The following is an 11,345-nucleotide window of genomic DNA, read 5'->3' on the forward strand; positions in this document are numbered from 1 at the left end:
TTTTTGGAGGTGTGGTCTGAAACTTTGGAACAGCCTGCTTCAGTTTAAACGTTGTTTTCAATAAATTGCTCAAAAAAATATTTTGTCTCACTCCCATTTCTTCTTGTTGCATTTGAAGCTCTTAGAAGCTTGTTAAGATCCAACCATGTAAAACGTGATTTTTTTGCCAAGTGGTCTTAAACTTTTAATTGAGACGCTATATATTGTCAACCACCTCCTCTACATGGATGACATCAAGCTGTATGCCAAGACTGTATGAAACATCGATTCACTGATCCACACCACCAGAATATACAACAAGGACACTGGGATGTCATTCAGGCTGGAGAAGCCGCATGATAACAACGAGAGGGAAAGTAGTCGGAACTGAGGGGACCGAACTACCAGAAGGCAGCATTGCAGACATCATGGTAATCAGATCCAAGTACCTGGTGATCCCAAAGGTACAAGGAAACTACAAAGAGGCTGCTAGGACAGCTGCAACCACCAAGTACCTGCAGAGGGTCAGGCTGTGTCCTGAGGAGTCAGCTGAACGGTAAGAACAAGATCCGGGCTATCAACACCTACGCCCTGCCCGTGATCAGGTACCCTGCTGGGATAATAAGCTGGCTGAAGGAGGAGATAGAAGCCACTGACATCAAGACAAGAAAGCTCCTGACCATGCATGGAGGGTTTCACCTAGGGGTGGGTGGTATGAACGGTATACGGTAGAAACTATATAAATTTGGCCAACGGTAGAGATTTTAACTATACCACTCTACCGCGATAGCGCATGTTGATGGTGTCATCAAGCAGAGCCTGTTTTGGTCGAAAGCATTGCAGCGGCTGCAAACAATATCATCTGCAAATTATGCCGGGTGACAGTAATAGCAAAGAGACGAAGCACTTTTGGAAGATGGGGAAAGCCAAAAACTGCGCTTCCTCCACTTCGCTACCATTGATACATTAATGCAGTATTCTATCACAGCGGCTCTATTCCCATGTTGTTGCAGTGCATTAATGACTAACCTCGTACTGTGGATGGATTATCTCAGTTGTTCTCCTGACTGAAGTTTGGTCCGTTTACAGCATCCTGCTATGCGATTGCATTTGTCTCTAACAATCAGGAACCTTCACGTTAACTTTTATCGAGTGGAAAAAAATTGGCGTTCATCCTCCAGCTTCACTGTGCTAATGTTATGCTAACGTAGCTGTTTTGCTAGCAATCACGTAGGACAGGACATCATTATATACAAGCTAGTCCAGCTTCAGTAACCCTACAAACGTCACTGCTGTTTAGTTTTCTGTCTTCATTTATGTTGGAAGTGATAGCAGAGTTGTACGTTTTAATTTTTTCAGAAATCTCTCAGTCAGAACATGCTACATCATGTTTAGGTGGAAGCTAGCGAGCTAACTTCCTGCTAACTTCCAACTCCGTTGAATTGAATAAATTCTGTTTTCATGGATGCCTGGATGTTAAACTTAATTGTTCCACCTGGTAAAGCAGCAACGCTGATCATTTTATTAAAGATGAAAGAATTTAGACAGTTTTTCAACTCTCAGTGATGCCGCAGTGTTTGTTTGACTTTGGGACCTGAAGTGGACAGAGTTTAGGACCCAGATTACTCTGCGAGGTTCCTGACTACGGCAGCTGTAATGCTCCGACAATCCATCAGGCGGTGCGTCTTCGTAGCTTACCAAAGTCGGACTAAAACATTTTTGGACAGATTTCTACGCGCCATGTAGCACATAAAATCGGTTCGAGGTCAGTAAGCACAACCAGAATTCATACATAAGGCACACTGTCGCTTTTGAGAAAATTAAAGCATTTTAAGTGTGCCTTGTAGTGTGTAAAATACGTTATACAGAAGAAAAGAATATATCGCGATATATATCGTTACCGCACATGCTTCAAATTATACCGTAATATGGATTTTAGGCCATATCGCCCAGCCCTAGTTTCACCCCAAGTCCAGCACTTGGCTGTACGCTAAGTGGAAGGAAGGAGGCCGGGGACTGGTGAGTGTCAGCATGAGACAACGACAATCCACGATGTTCAGGAGACGCCCACTAGGGTGGTGGCAAATGGCTGAGCTAAGATCCTGTGGGACTTCAACATACATACGGGCAAAATGGTGATGGCTAACCAATCAGACATAGTAGTGGTGGACAAGAAGAGGAAGATGGCTGTAGTGATAGATGTAGCGGTTCCAATTGACAGCAACATCAGGAAGAAGGAACATGAGAAGCTCGTGCAGTACCAAGGCTCCAGAGAACAGCTCGAGAAGATGTAGAGGGTGAAGGTAACAGTGGTCCCAGTGGTAAAGGTTTGAATCATATCTATCTATTAGACTCCAGTTTACCCAAGTAAATGGAAAACCTTCACACATTAATTATGGAGTTCCACAGGATCCTACATTGGGGCCAGTTCTATTTACATTATATTATTCTTCCCTTAGGGAGTATTATTAGATATATCATACACTTCCATTACTATGCAAATAATACCTACACGATAGCCATGATGCACAGTTTTGTCTATCTATGAGGACAAACACAAATTAGTTAAATTGCAGGAATAACTAAAAGCAGGGGTGGAAGAACTCAAGGGCTGGTGTCCTGAACGTTTCCGATGTGTCCTTGATCAAACACAGCTGATTTAAACAGCTGAATGACCTCCTCAACATGTGTCTTAAGTTCTCCAGAGGCCTGGTCATGAACTTATCATTTGATTCAGGTGTGCTGACCCAGGGTGAGATCTAAAACCTGCAGTCTAGAGTTCCCCATCCCTGCATTAAAGTATGATCTGTATGACCTCTGATTTCCAGCTTCTAAAATAAAAACTGAGGTTATTGGAGTAATTTTTGACCACGCTATGTCCCTACATAGCAAATATGCAGGGATGCTTTCTTGTATGTACACAATATCTCTAAAATTACAAACATCCTGTCTTAGAGTGCTGCAAAAAACAGTTAATTAAAGTTCATTACTTCTAGATTTGGACAATTATATATAATCATTATCAGCTCGTTCTAACAGCTCCATGTAAAGACTTCACAATACTGCAATAAAGGGACTGACGGGGACAGAGACATATTATATTGCTCTCATATTAGTTTCTCTTTAGTGGTTCCCTGTTAAATCTACAATGAAATGTAAAATCCTATATAAAGTACTCACATACAAGGTCTTGATTAATCAGGTCCTATCATATCTTAAAGACCTCATAGTACCGTATCACCCCCGATAGAGCAGTTTCCTTTCAGATTGCAGGCTTACTTGTAATATTTAGTATTAAGTGGAAAGGAAGGCAGAGACTTCAGCCCCTTTTTATGTGAAACCAGCTCCCAGTTTGGATTGGGGAGACAGACATCCTGTCAACTTTTAAAGTTCAGTTTAAATAGTTTCTTTTGGATAAAAGTTTTGGTAATGGCTGGATCAAGTGACCCTGAACCTTTCCTTCGATGCACTCCAAAAAACATTTACCTCTTTTAACTTTTTATGTGTTTATAAAGCATTTTAATCATTAGTTATTATTATTCTCTGGCTTTTTTGCACAGTGTGTCTTTTGTCATTTCTCCCAACCCCGACCGATCACAGGGAGTGTTTCATTTCTGCTGATGCCAAATACTTGCTCATAGAGGGTCCTCTGATAATTGGGATTTTCTCTCTATTATTCGAGGCTTTTACCTTACTATTTTTGTTATCTGGTGCTGAATGAATTCAGCTGAACGAGCTGGTGGGGCCGAGTTGCCTTTTTATTGTGTGGACACATACTAAAAAACATGTTTTATTTGCAGAATGCCAAATGCCTGAACCCAAGAGAGGCTAGGTACCAGTTGCTATTTAGTTGGTTTACCTTCATAATCACGTACTGTGCAGGTTTCCAAAATATTAACCTGAAGCTCTCGTCTGACAGTTCTCCACAGATTTCAGCTTTCCTGAACCAAGATCCTTCCTCACTCTTTCAGTGCCATAGAATATATCTTAGCCTGGACAGTACTAAATGTGCCAGGAGTAAAACTGGAACTAGTAGGTCAGTTAGTAAGTAAGAGTAATAAAATTTCATTTGTTTAGCACCTTTGATAACAATCACAAAGTGCTTCACAGAAAATAAAACATGAAAACAAAAATTAACCAAAGCCAAGTTTAAAAAGATGAGTTTTTAGCTGTTTTTTAAAAAGAGACCACTGAGTGCACAGATCTCAAGCTCAAAGGGCGAGAGCTCCAGTCTTGGGGCCACAGTTACAAAAGCTCTGTCACCTGTCGGTAGCAGCCTCGTATGATGGACAACCAGCGAGCCCTGATCACATGACCTCAGGGACCTGCTGGGGAGGTATGGATGTAAAAGAGCTCTGAAAAGAACTCCAAGATTCCTGGTAGGAGCACAAACGGACTTTGGTTTTCTCCTCATTATGTAGAAAAAAGTTATCAGTCATCCAACCTCTAATGGAGTCTATGCACCTATGCAAAATCTGTAGTTTGGAAACATCTTGGGGCTCAAAGGAACCCACCCAGTGTCTCAGCCCATCTAGCAAAATATGATGATCAACAGTATCAAAGGCAGAGGTCAGGTCCAACTCAGCAAAACGGAGCATTCTCCTCATCACATCAAGACATCACTGAACACTCTAAGAAGTGCAGTTTCAGTAGAGTGGGCTCCGCGGATGAATTTATGCAGAGTGTATCCAGAACAGTTATAAGCTGCGTAGCCACAACCTTTTCTAAAATCTTAGCAATGAATGGGAGTTTTGAAATTGGTCTATAACTGCTAAGCAGAGAAGCGTCAAACTTGGGTTTTTTGTTGCAGCTGTTCCTCTTCCTGTTCCCTATTGCCGTATTGGCACTTACAGAACCTCCGATTTTTTTGTGGCCGGCCTCGATCGGAAGTAACAAAGTCATACTAGCCATCATATACAGATTTCTAAGAGACCTACTGTCATTGAAACAGCAAACTGGTTAATCATGTGTTCCAGCTTTATGGCATTCCTTGTGGCATTTAATGGAGGTCCCCTCTTTGTCTCTCAGGTCTCAAAAATCTTTGCAAGCTAAACTTAGTTTGATCCTTAATCTAATGGAGAAATGGTGAAAACTAGAAACAGCATTATGGTGTTTGATGTTATCAGATCCATGGTCCTGGAGCTCTCATTTGGCCTGGTTAGAATATCTGCATAATACATTTACCTCCTCTGCAACTGGTCACTGCTCTTCTGAAGCCTCTTAAGCCTCTTAAAGCTTCCATTGTTCCCCATTCTACAAGGCAGTGACTGTCCCATCGGTTTAACACTATCTTTGCCAACATGTGCATGGAAGCAGGCTATCGCAGTTCTTCTTCGAACTGCTGAACAAAATTGCCACCCTGCAGACAGGAGGAGAACCCTGTCTGCCCAGTATGTTCCAGAACGTTTGGCTTCCATCAATGGGACATTACGTTGATGCACCTTTTAAAATGGACAGAGCAATAGATTACCTGTATCCATGATAATCACTCAAACTTGCACATTTCTCAAATAAAGCCAGTGTCTTCCAGTCTTCTGCCCACACTCCACTGAACCACTCTCTCTTTTTCTGGATAGCTGCCTAACTGTCTGCTGCTCGTTCAAAGCCGCTGTTCTGGAAACTAACAAGCAAGATGTCAAAATGACATTAAAAATACCTCTTCTGCCATTGTTTACATCCTCCGATGACCTCCCTGCTCGGTACCAGTTGGGAAAATGTATTCCTGTCGTTTGATTATCTTTACGTAAAACGTTTAAACCACCAAGTTGTCTGAGTCTGCTCTCAGGTCCAGTTCATGCTGAAAATATGACAGTATCTGCACTGTGATTTGTAAGATGCACATGAGCTAAGACAACCAAATAGATATTAGACACACTTTAATTGTCCTTTACTTACAGTCACTGACGTAATACTGACTCTAGAGTTGATCCTTTTCTTGTAGAGTCATACGTGGCAGACTTTGATGGCAGAAGCTCATTGCTGTATCGGTTCAACCAGAAGTCCATGTCGACGGTCAAGGACGTGATCTCTCTGCGCTTCAAAAGCCATCAGGCCGAGGGCGTATTGCTGCATGGAGAGGGGCAGAGAGGAGATTACATCACCCTAGAACTTCACAGAGGAAGACTGGACCTCTACCTCAACTTAGGTGAGCTCTGTTTTTCCAGTGTTCCTGTGGTCATTGACGTGTCATTGCTAGAGATGAAGAGCGTGAGTGTGTTTGAGGGGATATGGGGCCTTTAGAGGAGATATATTTTGGAGGATGTCTTTACGATTAAGTTATCATTGGCTCAACCTGAATGTATAATAAGCTCACTGAATGTGAAGAGTAGTGCTGTTCCTCACAAACGATACTGAAAGGTACAGACCAGCTTGGCTTTGTTGAGAGAAGTTTGAGAAGCAGTGCCTACTTCCACCTGTACATACACAAATACAGCGTCATTACTGGAGATGTGTCTGCTCACTGTCTTCTTGGTCTTCTGTTTGTAAAGATGATAGCAGAGCGAGGTTCAGCAGCCATCGTGTTCCTGTCACTGTGGGCAGTCTGCTGGATGACCAGCACTGGCACTCGGTTCATATAGAGCGCTTCAACAAGCAGGTTAACCTCACAGTGGACTCCTACACACAGCGCTTCCAAACCAAAGGGGAAGGACACTCACTGGAGGTGGACTACGAGGTGAGTCCATGTGCTGACTGGATTACAGACAGTGGAGGTTAGACAGCAGTTAATGGATTTAGCTGCTGAGGATGAGACAACCCTGTCATTATTAAAGCACTGATGAACTGTGCTCATGGTGCTAAACAGACTCTCGCCTGAGTATGTCCTGAAAGAGACTTTATTTGAAATAATCATTTGAAAAACAGAGAGAAACAGAAATAGCAGACGGGTCATTTTTGATTCCTCAAAAGAACAGCTGCCTGCCAAGAACGCTGGCAGCCTCTGCAGACCTTTACACAGCATTTAACATTGTGTGACTCTGCATTGTATGCTGTGCAAACAGGGACATTTTGCTTTAACCCCCAAAGACCTTGGATACATTTTAGCAAAAAAAAAAAAAACATACCTAGATTCAGTCGGTAAACGCTTCACAACTCTGCAGCCGAACTATACAACCTTGGCCTCTCTGGACACGAGACAAATGGCCCCAGAAACTGTCCTTCAGTCTTATTAAGATTAAAGTGTGAGCAACAGCCTTATGACCGAGAAAATATCGATGCTATTAGTGTGTTTAAGAAAAGGTTTAGCTCTACCAGATTTGATGCTTCACAAATCACAATTTAATCACAGCAGTACTAGGGGGTCTTATTATTGTAGCATACGGAGAGCTGTGCAGACTCTGCTTGGTTTGTGTATTAATAAGAGATACATCCGTGTCCCAGTACTGGGACTGGCGGACTTAAGTGATTCTAACTTTATTTATTGTAAACCCATTCAAGCCATTCATGAACAGAATGTTCATCCTCAGTACATCTGGAACAAAACCAAAAACCATACATGCAGTGGAGTCTAAACAAAACAGAAAACAGTCCAGGGCCTTGGCCAGGAGGACAAAACTAGCAGGAGGCTGACACAGAGGAATTCTGGAGGATGACTGGGAGGCCAGCAGCAGAGATCAACTCTTGATGGAAAAGACGTGGCCTATCTGGAGACTTGGCCAGAGATTACCGATGACTGAAGAGGTCGGACTCCTCTGGTGGCTTGGCCGGGAGCCGGAGGCGACATGGGAGGAGACGGGACTCTTCTGGAGACATGGACAGAGGCTGCCACTGCGACGGAGACCCTCTGGTGACAAGGGCGGAGGTGGCTTGGATGGAGTCTGGCATCCAAGTCCATGCCAGGCTGATATGTCCAGGTGACTGGACAGGACAACAGCCACAGTGAAGATAATGGAGCCACTTAGACAGGTTGATCAGCGTCTGAGGCAAGCAACCGAGCTGGAGTCCCACCTTTTGTCCAGGGCAGAATGTCGGCAACGGCATGCATGGAGGAGACTCTCTGGAAGCCAGCGGTGACAGTGATGGGACACCGCAGCAGCTGCACAGGTGGCCGACCGCCACAGCGAGGAGTTACTGGCTCAGGCTTTGGTTCAGACAGAGCAGGACTGAACACAGCAGGCTGAGCGGGGCCCTGTGGCTCGGACAGTACTGGCTTGGGACGCTCAGGGTCAGACATAGACAGATCAGGGTTGGCATGAAGAGATAAATGCTATAGAGGAATATGCAGTGAGGCAAATTCACACGAACCCAAACATGTTCATGTGCAACTCTGGGAAATGTAGTTGATCAAGTATAGGAGGCTAAACCAGCGGCTTTTGTCTGCTTCTGTTGCTTTGAGGAACAAAGTTCATATACAGTGGGGCAAAAAAGTATTTAGTCAGCCACCGATTGTGCAAGTTCCCCCACTTAAAATGATGACAGAGGTCAGTAATTTGCACCAGAGGTACACTTCAACTGTGAGAGACAGAATGTGAAAAAAAAATCCATGAATCCACATGGTAGGATTTGTAAAGAATTTATTCGTAAATCAGGGTGGAAAATAAGTATTTGGTCACCTCAAACAAGGAAAATCTCTGGCTCTCACAGACCTGTAACGTCTTCTGTAAGAAGCTTTTCTGTCCCCTACTCGTTACCTGTATGAATGGCACCTGTTTGAACTCATCATCTGTATAAAAGACACCTGTCCACAGCCTCAAACAGTCAGACTCCAAACTCCGCCATGGCCAAGACCAAAGAGCTTTCGAAGGACACCAGGAAAAGTATTGTAGACCTGCACCAGACTGGGAAGAGTGAATCTACAATAGGCAAGCAGCTTGGTGTGAAAAAATCAACTGTGGGAGCAATCATCAGAAAATGGAAGACATACAAGACCACTGATAATCTCCCTCCATCTGGGGCTCCACGCAAGATCTCATCCCGTGGGGTCAAAATGATCATGAGAACGGTGAGCAAAGATCCCAGAACCACACGGGGGGACCTGGTGAATGACCTGCAGAGAGCTGGGACCAAAGTAACAAAGGTCACCATCAGTAACACACTACAACGGCAGGGAATCAAATCCCGCAGTGCCAGACGTGTTCCGCTGCTGAAGCCAGTGCATGTCCAGGCCCGTCTGAAGTTTGCCAGAGAGCACATGGATGATACAGCAGAGGATTGGGAGAATGTCATGTGGTCAGATGAAACCAAAGTAGAACTTTTTGGTATAAACTCAACTCGTCGTGTTTGGAGGAAGACGAATACTGAGTTGCATCCCAAGAACACCATACCTACTGTGAAGCATGGGGGTGGAAACATCATGCTATGGGGCTGTTTTTCTGCCAAGGGGACAGGACGACTGATCCGTGTTAAGGACAGAATGAATGGGGCCATGTATCGTGAGATTTTGAGCCAAAACCTCCTTCCATCAGTGAGAACTTTGAAGATGAAACGAGGCTGGGTCTTCCAACATGACAATGATCCAAAACACACCGCCCGGGCAACAAAGGAGTGGCTCCGTAAGAAGCATTTGAAAGTCCTGGAGTGGCCTAGCCAGTCTCCAGACCTCAACCCCATAGAAAATCTGTGGCGGGAGTTGAAAGTCCGTGTTGCTCGGCGACAGCCCCAAAACATCACTGCTCTCAAGAAGATCTGCATGGAGGAATGGGCCAAAATACCAGCTACTGTGTGTGCAAACCTGGTAAAGACCTATAGTAAACGTTTGACCTCTGTTATTGCCAACAAAGGTTATGTTACAAAGTATTGAGTTGTATTTTTGTTATTGACCAAATACTTATTTTCCACCCTCATTTACGAATAAATTCTTTACAAATCCTACCATGTGGATTCATGGATTTTTTTTTTTCACATTCTGTCTCTCACAGTTGAAGTGTACCTCTGGTGCAAATTACTGACCTCTGTCATCATTTTAGGTGGGGGAACTTGCACAATCGGTGGCTGACTAAATACTTTTTTGCCCCACTGTATGAGCTACATTTGTTACTGTTATTATCAGCTGTATGAGCCAGTTAGTAATTAATATTGATATCAATATTAACACTGTAGCTGTCCTGTTTATAGTTAAATTCAGTATTTAATTTAAAAATTGTTTGCAACCAACATATGGTTGATTAGTGAAGTCGTTAGCATTGATAAGAAGCTGTGAAAAAAATAGATCTAAAAACTGTTTTTCTTTTAAATGAAGATTAAAATACAGCATGTGTAATAACTATGGGGACATTACGTAAACATGTTATTGACAAGAATGTCAGGCTAGAACAGGCTTTCATCTGCTGCTGCTCTGTTAGAGAAAGCTTTTAAGTCTGGCTTCATTCACAAGAGTGAGGTCATTAGTGAGGTCATTAGTGAGGTCATTAGAGGTCAGGCCCTGATGCCAGCTCATAGTGCTTGGATATGGAGTTCCTCATTATTTCCTGGGGTATGGATTGGGACGTTCTTCCATTAAAAATAAATAAATGAAAAAATGTAACATGTGCTTTGCTCCTGTTACATTAACAAAGGAAAAAGTCTTCCCTCAACTGCTGCGGCAATAAGACCACAGGGGAGTCATATACAGCATGTAACAGGTGTGATGTAGCTTTGGAGGCTGTGAGTGCTGCTCATAGGGGGTCATGTGATTGTTGGGTTTCTCTCTGTATCTATGAAGCGCCTTGAGGCGACTTTTGTTGTGATTTGGCGCTATATAAATAAAATTGAATTGAATTGAATTGAGTGTTACTCCGTCAGCATCTGCCATAGATTTAATAAATAAATGAACGCTGATATCTCCTCTTTTCACAAACGCATTCATTACCCAACCTGTGCACACACACACACACAAGCCCGTTCAGCTATCTTAGTGAGGACCTTCATTGACATAATGGTTTCCCTAGTTCAGGGGTCACAACCTTTTACACCCAAAGAGCCATTTGGACCCAGTTTCCACGCAAAAGAAAACTCTGGGAGCCGCAAATACTTTTTGACATCTAAAATGAAGATAACACTGTATATATTGTTTTTACCTTTGTGTGAACAACTAAGGTGTGTTGCTTATGAAATCCATGAAGTGCTACAGAGAAAATTACATTTTATTTATGTAATTAACACATTTAGATCTCTTAAAGAAATATAACAAAAGCAAAGCTGAACTAAAATGAAACAAACAAAACAAAAACTGTTGTGAGTCATCCTCATATCGCCTTTGGGCTTTTGGAGCCTTGACTTGACTTTTAAAAAATAATTGGAAAAAAGCTCGATGCTGCTGAAAGAGGAAAAATAGATATTTGCAAAATTCTGCCTAAATATGTATTTTACCTGGTTAATGTGTGTGGCGGGGCGTGGTCTGCAGCGCCGCTGCAGGGGAGGCGGACGCACCTGAAAAGTGGTCAATAAAGAGA

The 11,345-nt window shown here is 43.1% G+C and overlaps 1 protein-coding gene across 1 annotated transcript in view; it reads left to right on the forward strand.

The window, feature by feature from the left end:
* cntnap5a (contactin associated protein family member 5a) overlaps positions 1-11,345 on the forward strand; it is a 138,802-nt gene that overhangs the window by 70,041 nt on the left and 57,416 nt on the right. Inside the window, exons 5-6 of the mRNA XM_085383443.1 lie at positions 5,921-6,124; positions 6,468-6,652. Coding sequence (XP_085239569.1) covers positions 5,921-6,124; positions 6,468-6,652 — 389 coding nt within the window. The remainder of the gene's footprint in view (positions 1-5,920; positions 6,125-6,467; positions 6,653-11,345) is intronic.

Source organism: Rhamphochromis longiceps, linkage group LG16 (assembly GCF_057381845.1).
Source record: "Rhamphochromis longiceps isolate RC_006_pf linkage group LG16, R_longiceps_female_GT1.1, whole genome shotgun sequence".
Lineage (NCBI taxonomy): Eukaryota > Metazoa > Chordata > Actinopteri > Cichliformes > Cichlidae > Rhamphochromis > Rhamphochromis longiceps.